General features: G+C 41.5%; 1 protein-coding gene across 1 annotated transcript; it reads right to left on the reverse strand.

The window, feature by feature from the left end:
• Positions 1–1,356: 1,356 nt before the first annotated feature.
• Positions 1,357–20,758, reverse strand: gnmt (glycine N-methyltransferase). The gene is made up of 6 exons (XM_006626341.3): positions 20,393–20,758; positions 10,937–11,064; positions 9,458–9,571; positions 7,968–8,110; positions 5,151–5,275; positions 1,357–4,009 (listed from the first exon to the last, which is right to left on the reverse strand). Exons 1-6 carry the CDS (start codon positions 20,596–20,598, stop codon positions 3,838–3,840), a joined length of 888 nt encoding a protein of 295 aa, XP_006626404.1. The 5' UTR covers positions 20,599–20,758; the 3' UTR covers positions 1,357–3,837.
• Positions 20,759–22,479: the final 1,721 nt, after the last annotated feature.

The following is a 22,479-nucleotide window of genomic DNA, read 5'->3' on the forward strand; positions in this document are numbered from 1 at the left end:
AACACGAGTTCCCAGTGACCCTTCAAGAGGCAGTCATGTATGGTTTTTGTGTCCATTATGTTTCAATCCAAAGACGTTCTTGTATTTGTAACCCTTTTTCTTACAAAACTGCAAATTGCCAGAAAAATCATAAAAATGACAATTTTTAGGAATAATGTCTAACTATAATTTGGATAGCAGTGGTATTCCTGGGATTCCTTTCCCTGAAGTTTTAATTTGTTCTTGTTCAATTAACCAAATGCTAATGCCATATTAGTTAGTTCCCCACAAAGACCTAATCTATTGTAAGACTAGACTTTCCTCATTGCCATTACAAAGAAAAACATATTGTAACGCTTACGGCCGACAGGCACTGTGTAAGAGCCGGCGTATCAGAGCAGGGGACGTCACCGCCCTTCCCTGTGACAGCAGGACTACAGCTACTGGGCTGTAGGAGAGATCTCTCTTTGGCTCACCGGGCTGGGTCCCTGCTGAGTGATGCGGGAGTCCCGGGTTCGAGCCCCTGACAGTGGGGGGCTGACCTAATGCGGCAAGGGCGACCGCCTGAGCCCCTGTTGTGTTACAATATTTTACATAGAAAACATAACCTCATTAAGAACATTTTAAGAAAATTCTAAACAAAAGCACCATTAGATATCTTCCTTTGATCTGCACAGTGATTTCTCTTCTTCACTAAATATCTATTTGAGAACACAAGAACAGCTGCAAACGAGAGGAAGAGCGCATTCAGCCCAAATGGTTGTTAGTAGCTTTATTAATCCAATGAAGTTAACCTGCTGTTTTTTTTTAAAGAAGCCAGGATAGCACAGCTGGGACCTCTGTTCCAACAAACCTTCACATAAAGCAGTGCCTCCTATCCTGATTGCAGGATCTTATCCAATGTTTTTTTAAGGAACCAGAGTATTGACTTCAACAACCTAACTGGGTAGCTTGTTCCACACTTCCACAACCCATGTCTCTTGTCCTGACAGAAGGATTTCATCCAGCCATCTCTTGAAAAGAAGCCAGGCTATCTGAGTCAATAACATGACTGGGTAGCTTCTTCCAGACCTTCAATGTCTTCATGATCATTAAGTTGAAGAAAAACACAATTTGGCTTTTCCTTGAGAACAGAAATAAAATTAGACAAATCCAGAATCGCTCAGTGATGTGATTACATCACCTAACAGACTTACTATGAACATAGAAAAAATGCTTATTAGTTTTAGGCACGGGATAAACTTTTAAGAATAAGTGAGCTCCCATGCAGTAGAATTAGGACAATGGTTTTCAAAGCAGTTGAAAAAGCAAAATATTTTCTAAGGGTATTTAATGGAGGACCAAATCCCAATCAAAAAGACAGGCAGACACCTACTTCAGTGAAATTGGAAAGTCAGTTTATTGTTCTCTACATACATGAATTAACAAGAGCCAAAAAGGGTACATTCTGTACATTCAAGTCAAATACAGGATTAACCACACTGATTCAAACATTGTAAACAGGTCATTAAGATTTTTCAACAAAGCATGCCATCTTATTTGTAACATAGTACTTTCAAACATGTGGAGTAAATGCATTTTAAAAATAAAATTGAATGAAGGAAGGAAAAAAATGAATATCTCACATTAAATAACTTTTTCAACAGTATTGTGGTGACTTTGTAACAATGTAACTCAGAACTCCCCTAAAATATTTCAACACCTCCAATAAAAATAACTACTGTACTGAAAGTTCCTTTCAGCTTCCTGCAGGTGGCAGGATAGCCCACAATGAACAGCTGGAATGGCAAGTTGAATATTTCACTCAGTTTTGCATGTTGCAGTATACAGCTGTTCACTGTAAGTGAAGTACTGTAAGTACTGCTTACAAATGACAGAAGTTCTGTTGGACTTTTGTGCTGTTGGAAGTCATTGGACTTTGTTACAAAGAATTAAACATTTAAGGAAAAAAACAGACTGAAATTATTTGGATAACGCAGCTAGAATGTTTCAATGGGCAAGGGACTTGAGAGAGGATAGCCACTAAGTGCAATGTAAGTGGGAGGAGAAATTGATGTCAAACTTCTACTAAGATTCATGCTGGAAAATGCCAAGCTCAGCGCAACAGCAGTGCCCTTTGTTTACAGCTATAACACTCTAGAGATTCTCAAAAGTCAGAAATACAGATGTTAAGCATCGTCTCAGAAAATGGAACAGAAATGTAAACAGACAGAAGGTGGCAGCACTACTTTCACTGCAGCTAGATCATCATTTTTCTCACCAAAAGCATCACTTACTGTACCTGTCAGAGTCATAGTGTATCTTATTTGTAATTATACAATGTAACTATCCTTTCACATGATCTCATACTGCTTATCTGAAGCTCCAAAAATGTAAAGCTCTCCATCAAAAGAAATATTTCAATACAGATCTGAGTTCTCCTATTTTGCTATGTACTTTTATAGATCTAAACCAAGACAATCAATCAAATCACAGTTCAATTTTATTTTTTTCTCTAAACAATTATGAAATGCCACTCTGCAGTGAGTCTCAGAGTGTGGAAGTGTGAATGAAATTTTATTTCAGTAACAATATTTGTTTTACTGAAACCTTTTCCTGAGTAAGTAAAAACAGAAGGATACTGTATATGTAAAATGTTGTTTCTTGTATGCTATGGTACCGCCTACATTCATGTACAACTTTAACTAAACCAATCAATATATATTGCTTTGGAACTTGAGTAATGAGTAACATCATAACATTTTAACATGGTAAAATCTGAACATGTCACTTCAGGTCTCACTTCAGGTCTCAGTTGGCACAGCAGCATGGTGGTTTGAAATGCTGACTTGAATTTCTTGTCATGGGTTCCATCCTGGCCTGAGGAGCCTTCTGCGTGGAGCTTGTGCGCTCTCCCTGTGGATGTGTGAGTGTCTACAAGGAACTCTGGTTCTTTTCCTCAGTCCAAAGGCATACAAGCTAGTTGGATAACTGGAGCCCTTGGATAAAACCCCCTTGAACACAGGGAACGCATGCAAACTCCATGAAGAAGGAATGACACTCAGGACTCCAGAGCTATGAAGCCTTCCCAGTAGCAGTAAAACTGTGATACATCTTTTCATGTTCTTTAAATAATTTTGAAATGCTATCTGAACAAATTTGGGAAATGCACTTAACCATCAGCTGGTTGTTAGAACACGTAGAAATACTTCCAATTAATGGAATTACCAAACGATCAACCTCTCTCCCCATATGGTATGCTTTAATAGTACCTTGAAATGCTTGGAGCTTGTCTACTGAGTGCTAGATATACCGTATCAAATTCAGGTACAGTGTTTTCTACTTACATTCCATCCTAATAAGCCTGGAGCAATGTGCTAAAATTAGAATATGTAACAAGTAACAGGTTTAAAACAAGTTAGACAGTATATAGTATAGTTTGAACAGCTGCTATTTGTCCATTTTTTGTGAGCATATTTTAGTTAACACCAAAATAAAAGATTACAGAAGTCAGGCTATCTTGCCCGTGAATTCAAATGCACTGTTTTCATGTTCTTTGGCAGTGGCGCGTCTACAGAAGCGAGCTGTTAAAAACAGCTTGTGCAGAGGCTTTCAACCCACACAGTAAGCCCTGAAGAGGCTGACAGGACACGATGGCAAATTCCCCCATCCACAGAGCTCTGCTGCCATGTGCGTGTATCTCGGGACAATTAAGAGACAGATAATTACTTAGTTCTTAGACCAGCCCCGACAAGCTGGTGAACGAAGGAAGAGCAGAGACAGAGAAGTACAGTAAAAGGGAGAGCAAGACAGAGAAAGAGAGAGAGAGAAATGAAGCTCTCTGCCCTGATGTCAGCAGCAGGCCCAGCAGAAGCAGGCCTAAGCTGTTTTTCTGACCACATGGATGAAGTAGCAGGGCACATGACTTTGCCCGGGGCTGTAGGCCATGAAGTCTCCGAAGACGCTATGCTCACACTTCCTGCCGAACGCCTCCATCAGCAGCTGCTTGAAGTTGTCAAGGCAGTGGGGGTAGTAGGACAGTCGGAATTTGCTGGAAGGAGAAAATGAAAAAGACAGCATCTCACAGGAGAGGCAGAACAAGTGAAACCCTTACTCACAACCCTCCTCTTAAAAAATAATCTCCAGTTATTATTATCCTTCTTATTGTATCAACCTGAATTTTGGAAATTATTATTTTTAATCAAACTGTACGACCAGGGACACCACTCTCACCCAGTATTCTTTGGTTCTGGAGAAATAAAACACAAACTCAGAGACAGTGGCATCACCTCATCTTTTATTAACCCTGACTAGTCTGCAGGAGAAGACACACCTTTACCACAGGATGACAGGGTCCCTGGTGCGCTGTGAGACTATAAGATAAAGATGGATGTATCAATAGGATGTATCACTAGTATCAGTTATCGAACCGTCAGGGATACAGATAAGAATGAAGGCCCTAAGAAAACAGTACACTAAAACCTCTAGATTTTTTTTTCTTTTCTTGATTTTATTCTAGTGAATAATTGATCATTATTAGGCTGATTCAGTTAGACAGCTCTATCACTAATCAGCGTGCTTGGGTTTAACCATGAAAAGAAAGAACCTTTCTGTGTGTCTGTGATACAAATGCAGTACATACTTTAAAAACTACATCTTACAACTATGAAATGAATATTTGTTAGCTACATTTGGATATAAAAATCAAACCTCCTAGACCAATTTCAAATTCAATTATTGTATTATAATAGCTCTGACACAGATACTATATACAGTATGTATAGTGCAATATTATGTATACAAAAACATATAAACATGTATTTTCTTGTTTATTAGAGAATGGAGATTCCTATGCTTGTTTATTTTATTTTCGCTATAGCGCAAAACAGCTTCAAGTTGACTTCACTTCCTAATTCGAACACAGCACTGCATCACCTGAGAACTTTTAGAGAAAGTATTTAGTCTCTTTGAGAAGTATCCCATTTATACTGTAAATTCTTTAAGTATAAAATACTGACAATTGACCTTAAATAAGTCATGAATGTGTTCGGCAGCTTTGAGCAACACTTAAGGAAAAGGGAAACTGCTATTCTTATTAGAAATCTATTGGCAAACAGTAGGAGAACTACCCTCTCCTTCAGCTTTCCCCAGGGGAATATTAACCTTTTACACTTGTCCATTGTGGCCAGTACCTGAGCTCAGGTGTGCTCTGCTGGCCCTGAGGCTGGGGCACCTGCACTGTGTAGTCCAGTGTGACCATGTGGGGCTTGCTGTTCACCCACAGCACAGAGGTGGTGATGTCCTGAGTCAGATCACTCTGAAACACAGAAGGAGAACAGTTTCCTTCAGTCTGCTGAGACCTCCAGGTGAAGATTTACTCCAGGATATCAAACAGGAATCTCCAGGAAGTGAGTGCTTTCAGGCTGCTTACTTTATATTGAGTAAAAGAAACATATATGACAATAAAACAGCATTATCCATGACTAGAATCTGCACCTGAGCCTGAAACTCCCAAAGCCAGGAACTGATCAATTGTTATAGCTGAAACTGGAACTGCTGATTTTGTATCTTTTGAAAAATCTCCTTACAATAAAAAACAATTGAAATAGTTCCACATTTCTTTTTTAAAAGCACATACTTAAAACTGAGATCATACTCATTGCTTTTACTGCAAATGTATTCTGAAACCTGATGTGGATTTAAGAACAGATGGCTTTCCTTCCTCGGCGCGGCCCATCGGTACATGAAACTGCATCTGAAACTGCAGCCTGCCCGGAGCACGGCTCTCTACACCTACGTCCTTTGGCAGGAGTGCATGTGTTTAATCAGAAGGCAGTCAAGGGAAGTGGATGCCTTTCAGAAAACGCATCCAATCATTCAATAATTATTACCTTATAGAGAATCACTTTATTTTGAAGGCTGGACTCCTTCTTTCAATGGTGGCTAGTGTTGCAGTGGTTAGCATTATAGCTCTGGGGTCCTGGGTTCATTTCTGGAACTGAGGTGCTTTCTGAGTTTGAATATTCTCACTGTGTTCACATGAGTTTCCTCCCACAGTCCAAAGATATACTAGCAGGTTAACTGGCTCCGAAGAAAGCAGGCTCTGTGTGTGTGTGTCCTCTGATGGACTGGCGTCTCATACGGGCTTTTTCCTGTCTTGCGTCTTTTGCTTGCTGGGTTAGGCTCTGGCTCCCATAAGACCCCGTATTGCATGAAGCAGCTAGGAAAGGGATGGGTCTGGGAATGGCTCCTTCAAGAAATGGCTGGATTAAATTCTCATATTCACCTTGCCACTAAAATATCAATTACAGATATACTTAGAAACACACCTCGACAAAATGAAGGAACCGAACCTCCTTAGTCTTCAACAGAGAAGACCATAAGGGGGCCTGGTACAAATATTCAAGCTCCTCAAAAGCTGAGACAAAGGTCACCCAGTGAACTTTTTCACAATCAATGGTGAAACGCAATCCATGAGGTGACAAATGGAAACAACGTGAAAGTGTGTCTGAAACCAAGAACAGGAGATACTTCTGGCATCGTCCATTCACTCTAGATGGCCAAGCCAAAGTAGTCGTGCCACTCTTACCTCCTCTTAGGCTCTTATTCACCTTACTGGGGGATCCTCATACAGCTCGTAGAGCTCAACATTCGTTCTTATTCGCCACTCTTCTCCTTCCTCGACTGACCCGTAGATCTTTCGGGGGATCTTTCTCTCCCACTTGTTAAGGAGTCCTGCATCTCGTTTTGTCAGCACCCATGTCTCCGCTGTGTAGGTAACCACAGGGCAGATAATGGTCCAATATATCACCTTCTTTATTCTCCTTGATAAAACTCTGGTCTTCATCGGGTCCCGCACACTAAAGTAGTATTGATTTCCTGCATTGATGCTCTCTCCAATTTCCAGGTTGATTTAATTTTTCTCAGAGATCAGCGAACCCAGGTATTTAAAAGAACTGGCAGCCCTGAATTTCGAGCGGCACATCGCCGGTGATGGCGCCCCTTCCTGGTCATCGCCATGTATTTGGTCTTCTCCATATTGATGGACAGCCCAGACCTGGTCGACGCTTCTTCCGGCTGAATAAAGTTTTCTTTAAGTGTCCGGACGCTCTTAGCCAACAAATCGACGTCATCCGCATAGGCTTAATACTGTCCCAATCTATTCAGTAATGTTCCTTCTCTGTTGATATCGATGTTCTGTATCACTCATTCTAGAACCAAGTTGAATAGTAGAAACAAGAGCGCATCTCCTTGTCTAAGGCCTTGTCTCACCTGAAACTCGACCAATACCTGGTTCTGCACCTTCACCTAACCACTTGTTTTGGTCATGGTCATGTTTACTAGCAGGATCAACTTCTGTGTTACTCCTAGTTGTCCTAGCATCTGGTACAAGTATAAATAAACTACTAACTACCAAATAGGTTGGATGGACTGAATAGCCTCCTCTGATCTGTAACTGTTCTTATGTTCTTGACTGCAGAGAAAGACTTTACTTCAAATTTCAACGTCCTTATTGATGCAATGAGCTGATTTAGCACTGTAACATACTTATTCGGCTATATAGGCGCCTGTTTTAAGAAATGCATTAGGATTCTATTTCTTGCTTTGTGATTGGTAAGCTAGACTTGCCTTCCTCTCTTGAATGATTCAGGAGATCTCTACATACTGTACAGTACAGTACCATGGCCATTTCATGATGCATGATCTTAGAAGCTACTGTATGCAAAAACATGCAGGGACCACAAACTTAGTCGTATACCTGTCCATCAAGGTGTAAAGATGTGCAAAAGGGTGAAAATGTCAAGCCTTATTGCCACATTTGTGATTAACAGCTGTAACCTCTGAACTTTTTGGTGGAAAAACACATCCAATACCATAACCTGCCACATTACAATTACAACACTCACTGGTGCTCTGGAAAGAGCATTTTCAAACATTTTTTGCAACTCTAATCGTAGTGACAATTGACAAATGTCCAGGACAGAACTCCAGGAGACCCAGCTGGTTACCTTGTAGTAGGTATTCTTGCCCTGGGGGGCCTTTCCTGTTTCCAGGATGTAGTCGTAGTTCCTGTGGTCGATGATGAGGATCCCCCCAGGCTTCACCATGCTTGCAATGTTCTTCAGTGCCAGTTTCTGGTCACTCTGGTCCCCTAACAGAATTACAAGCAAGTCCGGGGGAATATGTTAGGGACATTATGGAACAATCAATCAATTTATTTGCTATACTGCCCTTTGGAACACTTTGCTGCCAAATGCTGTACAGGTTTATAAAGCAGTTCAACAGCTGCTGCTGTAACAGCGACCAATCCACCTTGTGTGTGGATCTTGTCAGATCTCATAGGCTAAGAGAGGCTGGGCTGGGTTTGCAAGACCTTAAAGAATCAACATGTTGCCGATCTAAAGGGTCTTAATATACCACTAGGTGGTACTCTTGCTTATTGGTCATTGGTCATTAAAGATCTTGTGGTGCTGTTCAAGAGAGTTGGGCCATTAGTCCTGGAGTGTCTCATTTCCATTGGAGTGGGGGCTGCCGGAACAGGAGATCTGCTGTGAGTCACCCGTGTGGGCGCACCCCTTCGGTGGTGGAAGGAGTGGGTCCCATCCTATATGCAAAACAGTCTTTGAACCTTTGAGAGGAAAAACACTTTGTGCGAGAAAATGATTATCAAAACACAGACTTATTTTTTATTCTTGTTCTGATTATCTGCTGCTGGTGACTGGTAGTCTGAAGATAAAGCCACCCTTAAGAATTTGCTTATCATGTCAGGGCTCAGAAGGTAAAGGCAAGTCTTTGTTTAATTCCTAGAAAGACACCTTATGACCTTCTGACCTGAGGAGGAAAGAGCTTTTCAGTCTACTAACATCAAATAACAGTGAGTATAGCTTTTGTTTCATTTCTGAGCAATTTTGAAAAGTAATCTTGAACAAAATTGTAACATGGAGTTGGGGTAACACTGGACTTCACCTTAACAGACCTCAAATTTAATTAACAAAATCTGTGCAAGCGGAATTTTGTCTGTAAAATCAGAAACACCAACAGGACTTACTCCTTGCAAGAAAGTAACAATGAAATGCACAAATAATGAAACAAGGCAAAAATAAATACTAAACAGGTTTAAAATTCAGGAAAATCAGTGATGTCCGACAATTACTTTTAATGGGTGTTTTTGTGTAGTAAGTTTATATAGTATTAGTAAACAATAAGGAACTTCTCTTTCCTCCTAACAGCACATTAACCTGAGGTTTTACTGTACATGTCATTATGTAAGAAGACAAAACTAGAAATATATTACTAGAAGTGTTATACTTTTTACTTTATAGCATGACAAGTACAAGTAAGTTTTGTGTCAAGGCTATCTAATTCATTTCTTTATGGATCACTGTGCATAGAGATACATGGGTGAAGAATTAAGCAAACTGAGGTGTACTGGCCCCTTGTGAAGACCTGCAAAATCCCCAATCCAGCTTCACTTCAAACACCTGCCTCTCGGACTCACCTTTGAAATCTGGCAAGTGAGCAAAAGAGTTTCCCAAGCAGATGACAGCGTCAAACCCATTTCCTGGCACTTCCACATCATCAGGGAGAGACAACCAGTTTGCCTCCTCGATCACTGCACAGAGAAGAACAAGGCAAACCCCAAAAAGTGACTAAAAACAGACTACAAGGTAACTGTCTCTATTGTCATCCCTCATCTTAAGGGCACTCCGACCTTTTCCTATTTTAGTTCATTATGTGCACCTGTCCCTTGTTTTCCTTGTTATTATTTAAAGCCCGGCGCTCCCGCTATTCCCTGTTCTGCATTGTAAGATGGACGTCCGGAAGCACACCTACCAGTTGGTCCAGGAGAGACCCAATGGCATAGACTTCATCATGGCATCCTGACCTGCTGAGTCCGGGGCTCGGAGCACCTGGCCTCATTACTGTTTTTTTCCTTCTGGTTCCGTCCCTGTTTCTTTTCCAGATGCAGTTTCGGTTTTAATCTCGTCTGTCTCGGATTGGATCTCCCGGCTCCTGGACCCTGGACTGCGCCCCTGTTTCCCCTTTGGACTACCTCAGGACTTGTTCGCCTGCGCCACGCCCCCTGAGCACCCGATCCCAGCCATCACGCCCCCCTGTCTGTCATCCCGTCCTACTCCTGCTGTGTTTCCCTTGAAGTCTTATTCCAGTCACTTCCTGATTATACCGTCTGCATAGGGTCCTAAACTATGCTTCACTGGAGCCTGGACTGGCGTCCGTGACAGTAGCCTCTGGTTTTATTGAGGTTTCAGGAGCCCTGGAGGATCTTCTGGTTTTTGTTCCAACCTGAGTAGTCAATTAAGCCATTAATCTTATGATTTTCTAAATTAGACATATGTAAAATGTATTTAATGATTCACTGTGCAAGACAGATCATTGCACAAAACATGCACTTCATTAAAGCTAGAAATTACCTCAATTTAGGTTAAAATTATTACAATCAGATTATTAGACTGACTAACTGAAAATGCGGGAGGAACTGAAACCAGATGACAATGGGCTGTCCAGCAACAAGGTTTGAGAATCCTGCTTTAGAACATTAAAGGTTTCTCCTATATATACTATCCTCTGAGCACTCTCACAACCAGCAAGTTGTGGAAGGAATAACGTCTTTACCCAATGGGTTGTGGGAGTGTGGAACAAACTACCCAGCTGTTGCCAAAAAAAACAGCAGCATGACATCCTCCAATCAGGACAGGAAGCACATTTTAACACAAAGTGAGTATGGAATAAACTACCCAGCCACATTGCTGAAGCTGATATCCTGACTTCTTCAAGAAATGACTAGAAGAGACCCTGGGATCCATTAACAACCACCAACCAGGCTAGACTCCCGTTTGTAACCTTTCTTATGTCCTCATAAGGACATGGGGACATCAAATCACGCTGTTGTCTTACCCTGTTTAAAATCACTTAAGCCCCACCACCCACCAGAATGACAGACCCCAGGACCCCTTACCCCACTGGTCGAAGGATTCTTCTTTCCTCCTCTCCCACCGGGCCTTCAGGGCGTACTTCAGCATCTTGTCACTGGCATCCACACTCATCACCTTGAAGCCCTCCTCCACCAGCATGATGGAGTCCACCCTGACCAACACAGCACAGCACACGTCAGAGCCAATCTGCAGCACCCTTGCACCAGACACAAGCAGGGATAGCGGCACTCCCCATTTTCTGAAGTCCCTAAAATCACCGAGCTCTATCTTCACTACCTTCTGAGTGTCACGGACGTCCAAAGGGACTAACCGTGGGGAGCAGGAGAGCAGAAAAAGACCCATATGCGTAGCGGCGAGACGGGAAAAAGGCCCGGACTCATTAGTGCAAAGAGTTCAGGAATGCCGTATAGAAACCTATGCCCTCAGAGAGCGGACGTGGGGCGCCCTGGTGCTAGGCAGGTCTCAGGACATCCGAACGTCAATGCTGAGCGAGGACAGAGTGCAAGACCCGGAAATATATAGCCCAAGGGAAAGAGAGGGACAGGAAGGACAGCAGACCGGAAACTAGGGACAGGACAGAGAAGGAGCACCCTCTGGCTGCAGAGGGCGTGACACTGAGGAGTGTGGAAGAAAAGTCTCAGACACCATATAAAGTTGCATCTTTTCACAATCCAAGGTGAGCACAACCATGCAGGGCAGTCACCATATCTCTATTTCTTCCACACAATAAAAAGCTAATGTCCATAGCAGGGCCACAGCAGCTCAGCGAGACAGAGCTGAAAAAGACATTTATAAAGCACTCCAGAAAAATTACGTCCTTAAGTGTTTACAATAAGGACTAGTAACACCTGTAATGGTAATCTCCTGTGATTTTCCTTCTATATTAGACTCAAAACATCCAAGCAGCTGTAACTGCTTTATTTGGTCTATATGTTTATTCAAAACAACTTACATTTGTACCCATCTACTGTATATAGAGTAGCTGAAACAATTGAGGTAAGGTACCTTGGTCAAGGGTACAACAGCAGCATCTCACAAAGAAGAACCTTCCAATTATAAGTCCAGAACCCAGACCACTTCTCCACACCACAGTTTCCAGTGTATTCAATGTAAGTGCTATGCATCAGTGACAGAGGAACCTTACTCTACAAAATCCCACATTTTACCTCTATTTTTCTAATCTGAATGAATTGACTGAAACCTTGTTTGATCAGACAAATTACTCAAACAATAGGACTGGGCTTGGAAAGGCCTGGAAAATCAACACATAACTGCCCAGATGCTTCATTCATCCTTGTTAAGAAAGACAAGAATGGGTGATTCAGCCCTTCAGGGCTCACCTTTCCCTGGACACAAAGAAGCATACAGTACTGAAAGCTTTCAAAAATACTTGTGTCATCTCCTCCAATTGACTAGTAAAAAGTTGCCACAGGTATGTGCTCACATTCTGCATGCTGAACTTTCTGCTTCTGTTTATTAACTAGGCATCTTAAATACCTTAGTCAGATCTTCTCATAGGCATCTTAATCCTCACCAACGGTCAAAAACTTGATCTGAAGTACCAGTTCACAAGCGCAGCTATAATTCGATACTCCCACAGAGCTGGGATGTCTGAGAACACAGGCAGAGCTGTCCTGCAGCCTGCACAGCTGTGGTTTTAGCAGCTGTGCTGCATTCCCTCCTCCAGAAGGGAAGGCCCAAATTTAGCAAGGCTCCCACACCTACGCCTCTAATTTCCCCAATGACCCCGAAGAGTTGACATTACTAGCATGTGTACGAGAAAGCCCACACCTCCTGAAACCACAGAAAAGTAAAGGACACTGCGTTCATATTCGGTGGAAAGTCAAAACACTTTCAAGGAGAAACCACCAGCATTAGGAAACCGAAAATTCAAACAATAGAACACAACCTATAATTACAAAACAGCTCAGGAGTCCAGCATTTCCTAACCAATCGTATTACTAGTCATACAGCTCTAGACTGTGATTTTACCAAGGGCCTGAAAAGAAACTCAATACAGCAGTGACTATAACTGCAAGTATATAACAAACCAAGTCACTATCATTGAACTTGCACATACAGTAGTACTGCACCTTTTCAATTTGTATGAGTACTTTCTCAAAGAGCAACATTCTAATATATGTCAGCAAGTAAAAGATTCAAAATAATTGAAAATGCTTTTTTAGGCACTAAAAAAAAAATTCAGGAAAACGTGGCATGTTTGAATTGAGAATTGGATAAGAGAAAGCAGAAACTACAGATGAGGATGAATGCTCAAATTTGGGGTAACATAATATGTCATTAATGGAATACCACAGGGATCTGTACTAGGGCCACTGTTTATTTGACCACTCCTAATTTAAAGCAATCATCTAGATTCTGGTGGCATCCCATAAAGAGTGTATCCCGCCTTGTGCCTGCTGAAGAAGCAAGGTTTCAAGTTAGCTACTTCCACACTCCCACTCCCACTACTAAGAAAGGCTTCCTATTCTCTGAAGAGGGCTTTCTCTCATTCTTCCACTTTTCTCTTCAGCACTCTGGCCAAGACTCCAGCTGTGCAGCCAGAGACAGGACGGTGGTGCTGCTGTTTCAGGGAGGTGTCATGCTATCCTAGTATCTTGCATCTTCAAGGGGGAGAAATCCATGACACCTGCTGACAACCAGGTCCCTCTAGGAAGGGAGGTTTGCCTTGGCAGGTCCATGAGAAACACCTTCTGTCATTCCTCTTGCGCCAGAGGAAACTCCCACTGTGAGGTAAACTGTCTTCCACTGCCCCATTTCTCCATGCTTCAAAATCAATGTACTGCTCTGAAAACATTTTTCAAAGCCAGCCTGAGACTTAGTGAACTTAGTGAAATAAGATTTATAAAGGATTTCTACCTGGATAAACTGTAATATTTGACATACAGGCTCCCTGTGTAAACTGTCTACATTTAGAAGTACCTATGTTATATGTTAAAAAGGAATTAAAATACTATAAAATAGTTGAAACAATAGTGACGATGTGACCTCATACTAATCTCACGCATGAGCTGGACAAGCAGATTCCACTCCTGCACTTTTCTAATTTGTCATGATTAAATATGGTAAGAATTTTAAAATTACATTTTTTGCACCTTAAAAACCTGCCATAGCCTCTAAAAAGGAACTTATTTGTGCATATATCCTCAAATGTGTCGAGGTATCTTTACAGCAGAACAACTGTGCATGACAAAATGCAGAAGATAAATAACGTGCCCGGGGTTACAGGTGGAAATTGAGAAAACTAGTATATAAAACAAGACTGTTAATACTCAAAACATTCAGGGGAGATGAAGACACAGAGAGGGAAGTTGTGGGGGTTGTAGTTTATTAATTGTTGCACAGTAAAAAAAAGGAAAATCGCTTTTTGTCATCTAAGACAAATCTGTTTCTTTAAAGATTTAGCTGGGTTTAGAGTTGATTCATTTGGGCCCATTTGCAGCACGATCCCCACTGTCACAAAGGATTTTGCATAAGCCGTTATTTGGTTTACTGGGGAATCCTGTTTACCCAGCTGGAAGAAACAGATATTATTTTTGTCGATGGTGTGTTTTTCTTTTTAAAACTGAGATTAAGCAGCTTCACATGGATGAATGGCTACTTTCTCCAAAAACCCTTACTCATTTAAATGACCTTTTCAGAAACAAAAGTTTGGTATTTGCTATAGAAACTGGAAAACGTTTTTTTTTTTTAATTAAGTAGGGCCTATTAAAATAAAAAAAGCAAAAACTTAAAAAAGCCATCTTACAGAAGCATCACTACTTATTTATTTGGCCTCCACCTTTATTTGAAGCATCATACCCTTGTACTCATGAATACTGCTGGATATTTTACTACAGGAGTCTGAGTGAAATTTGTTGATGAAGTGGTAGTGTCTCCCTCCAGGATTTGGGGGATTTGAACCCACAGCCTTCTAGTTATGAATCCAAAGTATTAACCACCATTCCACTTATTTAAATTCCATTTCTAACCCAAAGGTAACATATTCCAAAAATACACAGTTAATCTTTAAATTACAACTTTGACGTAAATCTGTTTTAGCCAATATATTGACACATCCCTTCAAATCATTCCAATTACTGATTTCAAAATGTCCATGAGTTGTCATCATGGGAGATTTTAATTTACCTCACATAGTCTGAGAAAAGCCATTAGAAATTCCGGCAGCTGAAAATGTAATGGCAGACATGGCTTCATCACACAGTGAGAACACCTACAAGAGGGAACACCTGTATTGACCTACTGCTTTAAAACTAACAAAATGGCGTAAAGAAAACAGAGGTGAGAGAACCATTAAGAAATTGTATATGGTACTTTGAAGGAGTGCACCATAATAGGAGCATAATGAATTACAATCATATGTAAAAAGGATATTAGAAAGGCCAGAAGAGAGACAGAAATAAATACTGGAATATTTAACCTCACTACGTGACTATGTGAGGCTGTCGCTCAGTGACCACATCACTTTGTGAGGCTAATACAGACAATACACTTTTTTCAGTATCACAGCAGTAAATGAATAGTAAAGCACGACAGTGTCTCAGAGATAAAAATGGAAAATGTTTAGACTCTTAAGAGGAAATAAAAGATGCATTAAATGAATAATTTTTTAAAGATATTCACAATAAAAATATAAAAGCATGCTTCAGGCTGAGGAAATACTAAATTCTATATTAGGTATTATCATGATATAGGATATATAGACGAAGCAGAAGTGTTACGGGGACTAGAAACTCTAAATAAAAACAGATCTCCAGCGCTAGATACTATTCTACTAATTGTAAAGAAAATAGCTAATTCAGTGCCATGACAAAAGAATGTTAACTCTTAACCAGATATAGACCAATATGTCTCACTTGTATCACACATAAGATTATGGACTAAATAATCAAAATGGAAGCAGCACTGAAGAACTCCCCCCAGCACCACCCAACACTTGTAATTGTTATTTAATATATCACTTTTCACAACAAATCATCTCAAGGTACATCATATAGTAATCCTGATCCATATAAAAAGAACTGCAGGTCCAGACATTTGGCATCTGGGTTTGGCTGAGGTGTCAGTGGTGTAGAGCTCCCATCTGTGGGATCAGAATCCCTGCTAAACAGAAATAACACAAGGCAAAGAGAGACACAACAGAGACAAGAAAATCCAAATAATTGCAAGAAATAAATATTAAAAGATAGATCAACCAAGGACATTTTAAGGCTGGTTTTGAAACTGCAGACTAACTAGAAACTAAATGCTTTAAAATGATTGAGCCGCTTTAAAAAGCTGGTGTTCCAATTATTTAAAAATCAATGAGACTGTGCACTTGCCAGGTCTCAGCAACTGTGAAGGCCACTGCCAGAACAAACAGCCCAGCTGACAGCTTCCCAGCAGTCTGGTGCCCTTCTGCACCAGCGTGAGATGGGAAAGGCTCCTGGTCAAGGCAAGGCCACAATCTGCCACTCCCAGCATGCCATGGGAACAGGCGAGGAAGGTTCAGTTAAGACACAAGGCTCCAGGACATGGACTTCACAGCAGTGACAAAGCCAGCTTGCTTTTGATTTACATGATTGCAGAAGCTTGTTTTCATTTTAAACAGCTCAGAACAGCTGTGCCTGTAATACACAGTACCTAAAAACTTGCAGTCCAAATCATACAGTAATCAACAAATTGAGGAATAGAGGACTTCTGAAAAGCACTGTTTAAACAATTATGGAAGACAGCCAGGAAGGCTGAGAACAGCTTCAGCACTGCCTGTTTTCAATTCATAAGAATGGTTAGAAACTAAGGGACACCACTGGGCCTTCTAGCCTCATTGGTAGCTATTAGCTAATTGATCCAAGGATCTCATCCAGCTGTTTCTTGAAGGAAACTAAGATATTAGCTTCAACAACAGAATGAAGCTTGTTCCACATCACTGTGAGTAAAGAAGTGTCTCCATACTTCACACACAAGGATTTAACCAGCAAAGAGATATCTCAGAAAATTTGTCTTGCCACAGCATTTAAAGAAACTAGAACGTACCAATTCCAAATGCTGTGAAAAACTAACCTCTGTAGTCACAGATTTAACAACTGTAGGGAGTGTATACTGTAGAAATACACTTTATCTGCATGGCTAAGGAGAGATCTAGAATTAATAACTAAAGAAAGGTTAAAGTTAGAACATCTCTATTGCCTCTGAAATAAATGATCAATTTCTCTAAACCAGCTATTTGGGACTTTTTCTGTGTTGGGTCCACCCCCACCCTGATACTGCCAGTAATGTAATTTCCAAATAGATGCCTCTCAGTCTGCAGTTCCAAGGGGATTACAGATCTGAACTCATCTGGAAATCGCCCATCATAATTGCACACGCATGGCCCGAGTGACCTACCAAGGACAAACACCACACCTCTGCTTGCTGCTACACCTGGTGACGTCTTGACCTGTCACCATCCACGAAGAAACGACTTACAAGTCTGGGCTCTGTACACTGCTCTCTGAGGTCCTGGAAAACCGACAACAACTAAGCATGTGCCTGCAATCACCACCATCCTGGCTAAACCACTAGGACAAAAGAATCTATTTGAGAGGAACTGCCAAGAGGGACTAATGTAAAATAGATAAATTATGCCCAAATCTTCCTCAAATACTAGAGAGGTCTAATGATAAGAGCAATGCTTCCACTGTGATTTTGCCTGATGGCCAATACAACAGAGTGGGACATTTGCCAAATTAACTGAATATCTATGTATATTCAGAGTAGCAGCTACAAAATAAAGAGAGCTGGACTTTCCACGTTTATCCCCGGACTAGTCTCATGTTGTAGCTGGGTTCTTAAGTCCTAAGATTTCATGCATGCTCCTTCACCTGTAAACACACACCACTCTTGCCTTTCCTTGCACCAGGAGGATGGCAAAGTAGACAATGACAGGAAGAGCTTCATCGTGGCTCCAGGCATTCCTCTCCTTGCAGGACTTTCACAACCTGCCAGGAAACATCACCTGGCCACACACATTGATCCGCCTTTAGACTATTCCGTTTAATTTCATTAAACTGAACAGTTAGAGAACAATTCTATCATTGGAGAATTATCAAAGAATCTAAATGTAGGCGGGGAAACTAAGCAAAATCTGCAAGTGTAGCTACACATTAATCGTCTGCATGATAAGCCTGTTAAACCCATTAGAGGTCTGTATGTGCCTTGTGTACAACTAGTTTCTCATCCAACAACACAATTATGACCACAGAACGCTATTCATTTTCAGCATGATTTTCTGTAATTATCCAACTGGTAGTTTACAGCACTAGCCCATCAGCTTTCTAATGGGAAACTGAATATTTTTTTCAATGAATAACTAAATGGTGTACTGGTCTTGTAGCTACTGTAACACCAGCACTCTTTTACAAAAGAAGTCAAGAGAAGTATTTATAGAAATACACCACTGCAGCCTCACTTAAATGATATGAACATCATTTTACGTTTTGAAATAAACACAAGAACAATCCAGGTGAGCTGCTGGTTCACAGTCATTACACAACAGCATTTCAGCCTGTACTCTTTTGCTGCTGTGTGCTGTACATCAAAGAGATGCAACAAACATGTAGCCTTTTACATTAAGAATACCACAGGGCCTTAAAACATACTGCCTAGCAACCACGCACACTCTGTGGGATCACTAGATAGCCTGAAGAAATGTCTTCCATCTACATTTTGAAGTGCCTTAACAAGACTGCAGAGCTATTCTTAACAAACACATCCAATTGTTGCTAGATTACCGAGTGATGTGACAGGTGAGAAATGGCACAAGGAACATGGTGCTCTGCTGTGACCTACCCTCAGAAATGACACCACCGCACCTGCACTATAGAAGGAGTAACTGAGAAATCCGATCGTTTTACACCATGCCAGGATACAAATCCTGAAGCAGCTCTTTGTAGGGCCTTAACTCCTAAGAATCCCAGATCAGGGCCATCCAACCCTGGTTTGACGGGCTACTGTCCAGTGGGTTTTATACAGCAGGTCTGCTTATGTCACCAAAACCACATGAACCTGGAAAACTGGCAAAACCAGTCCAGCTGAGCAGAGCATGTGGGTTGTTAGGAGATGTAATAATAATATTTCTTTATTAGCCCTATACAATTTCATGCATTTGGAATTCGTCTTTTCACATCCCCCAGCTTTTCTCCATGGAGACACAGACAGGGAGAGAAGCTTGGGGTCAGAGTGCAGGGTCTGCCATTGTACAGTACCCCTGGAGCAGTTAGGGTTAAGGGCCTTGCTCAGGGGCCCAACAGAGTAGGATTCCTCTGCCATCCACAGGATTTGAACCAGCAACCTTCCAGTCACAGGCGCAGATCCTTAGCCACAGAGCCACCGCTCCACCCTGTCCTGGAACGAAAACTACCAGACACTGTTGCCTGTATTATATTCCAAGTCTCTATATATATTCACATCCCACTTGTCGAGACTGCTGGTAAGTTCCCAGTGCATTCCAATGCCATAGCGGGCTCCAGGACTAACGGAGTGTTAGCATTGCTTGTGTTTCTATAAATGAAACTTAACATAGTACACCAAAAATTATTAATCTTATACAGTACATGTGAAATCGATGTTGAGAACGTGTCTTATTTGCGCTCAACAGACTGGGCAGTGGTGATCACAGATGAGATCAGACAGCAACAGTCTCAGCCCAGCAGTGTTGTGATATTACTACATACTGGAACACTGACAACCCACGCAGAAAAGCAGACGGTCCTCAAGAAAGCTTTAACGTTTGTTTTTCCTTTTCAAGGCAAGAATACAAGAATACACGTTGACAACGTTTTTCTACCGGAAAAAAAACCGTTAACCGTTAGGTGTGTTAAAATCACCTGAGTAAAAAAAAACAGAATGAACCAAACGAAAGAAATGGCGGTGAATATTGTTCAGCACTGCTGACGTAGGGCGGAACAGATCAGATACAAAGATAAACAAATATCAGACAGGAGACAGCCAAATCAACGCGTTTAGCAGTTTTGTTCGCCATAACCCACTGTCAATATGACCATAAACGACAAGACAGACAAATCCGAAGGACATAATTCAAAATCTTGGTGGAGAACAAATATATCAATCATATTTTATATGAACAGGCCCATATTCGCAGAAGCATACCAGTCTACTGTACCGCTGTCCAACCATGATACGGTTGATCTTGATACAGCCTTAGGGTAATTGCCTGGGACACGAATTGGTCACCTTCATACATACAGAGTCCAAGGATTCTCAGCTTCGTGTTTCCTGTGGTTTATTATAGTACCGTACACAGTGTGTACCACTCCAATACATTTTCAGCAAGGGAACTGGATGAATCGATTCAAAACTAACCCACCGCTCATATTTTTTTACGGGTTTTTTTAGGAGGACCGATTTAATAATAGTTTCGGACTGACAGGGAACAGGGATTTTCATGGAAACTAGCTCGTCGTAACTCACGGCCATACCCCGTTCCGCAGGCGACATCCAGCACTCTCTGACAGCCGTGCTTTTTGAGCAGCGACAGCAGCCAGCTTCTGTACTCGTCCGTTCTGCTCCGGGTGTCGCCGATGTACAGCTGCCACACTTTGGCCGCCTTGCCGTCGGCATATTGATCAGGTAGACCGACAGCAGCTACACCAAGGGAGCGGGTCCTGTAAACGCTGTCTACCATAACTGCAGAGAGTTTATTCCTTACTTTGAACTAAAAAAAAAATCTTAAAATGAGGAAACCCTAAGGCTAAAAGAATGTGAAAGGCTTTTGGAAATCGCTGTAAGAACAACACTGACGTGGAAGATTCAACCTGACTGTTTTCGATACCCTCCTGCGTGCTATTTTGTTATATGCATACCATGAATGTAGAAAAAACTTTGGACCAATCAGAGGCCGGTATACCTACACGCCTTCTTTCCTATTGGTTCCTAATGATGTGACGTCTGACCCCGCCCATGCACGCTCCGAGTTCAGGGGAAGAGTGTCTGCGGACTGTACCTGCCAGCTGTCAGGGGTCGGCAATTCAATAACTGCAAAGGGACAAGTAAAGGTTTATCCCATGCTGAAAAGAGAAGAAAGGAAACATAACGTTTCGGCTCGTGTTCTTCGGGGTCTTCTCCACCCGAAGACGGCTCCACAGCCGAAACGTTGTGTTTCCTTTCTTCTCTTTTCAGCATGGAATAAACCTTTACTAGTTCCTTTGGAGCCTACGCATGTTGACGCAGCTACAGTACCTTCTTGAATTAAATAACTGGTTTAGCCATGCTGAGGCTCACTAACTATTTTAGCCACGAAGGCTATGTTTATTTTACATGATTTCCAAATAACACTCCATTGTACAAAGCAGATAACAAAGGCAATTTGTGCGATTTGGTTTGTAATGCATATCTATTCACACCTTTTTTCACCCCTCGGTGTAAAACAGTCCATTTTCGTTGGAACTCAATCTGGAGATAAGGAGAAGCGTAAACCTAATGAATACCTTTGTTCTGGCAATCCAGCATCTCGGTTCTTCCTTTGTTATGACACTCTGAGTATCACTGAGTAGCTCTGCAAAGATATTTTCAATACAGTAGTTATTTTTAGTCATAAACTCGAAACATAAATCGTGGTAAAATGCTTTAATACAGTAGTGAAAATACTCCTGCGAAGTGGCCAATAGTTTTGCGAATACATGCAAGGGAGAGAAAATATTTAAGCACTCAAGGTATAGAAATCTAATCCTACAGCATGCTCACACACATACTTCATTTAATTAAATGCTCCTTGTGCGCTGACTTTGGGGGATTTCTGTAAGGTCATACAGTTCATTGCTCTCACGACGGGTTTCCTTGAAACATTGTGTCACAACCAGGTGTTAATTTGTGTACACCTGCTCCTTGATGGAAATGATGCTATTGTAACATACTGGCTCAGTATCCCTGGAGCACCGGGGTACTTTGAACTCATTCATCTGCAGTAGGACAGCTACGTATAGTGGAAGCATCACCAAACTGAGGTTCTGTTTTATATAGATACACATGTTAATAGACATCACATTTAAAATACTTTCAAAAATTACTCTCTGTTGTTTTTGGTGTTAGCAGTCTCGCAGTGCTGGGGCCCTGGGTTCAGTTCCTGGGGCGCTATCAGTGTGGAGTTATCCCCATGTTTGTGTGGGTTTCCCCCAGGTGCTTCAGTATTCTCCCACAGTTTATAAAGTCATACTGATAGGCTAACTGGCCCTGGTGTATCCTGTGTGTATCCTGTGTGTATCCTGTCTTGTGCTTTTTGCTTACTGGGTTAGGCCCTGGTGTTCCTCATGACTCTATACTGGATAAAATGGTTGTGTCTGACTTCTGGCTATAAGTATTCTTATCCTTCTTGATCTTAGTGCAGCTTTTGATACTGTAATGTAGTTCAAATGCTTTTGGACATTCATGTCTATCAGCGGTACTGTTTTTAACTGGTACTTCTCTTATCTAACTGTTTCCCCTGGTCCTCATAACTCCTCCATGGCCCCAGTCAGTCAAGGTGTGCTGCAGAGTTCAGTCTTGTGCTTCTTATTTCCATGCTTACTCT

This window comes from Lepisosteus oculatus, chromosome 2, assembly GCF_040954835.1.
Source record: "Lepisosteus oculatus isolate fLepOcu1 chromosome 2, fLepOcu1.hap2, whole genome shotgun sequence".
NCBI classification, from domain to species: Eukaryota; Metazoa; Chordata; class Actinopteri; order Semionotiformes; family Lepisosteidae; genus Lepisosteus; species Lepisosteus oculatus.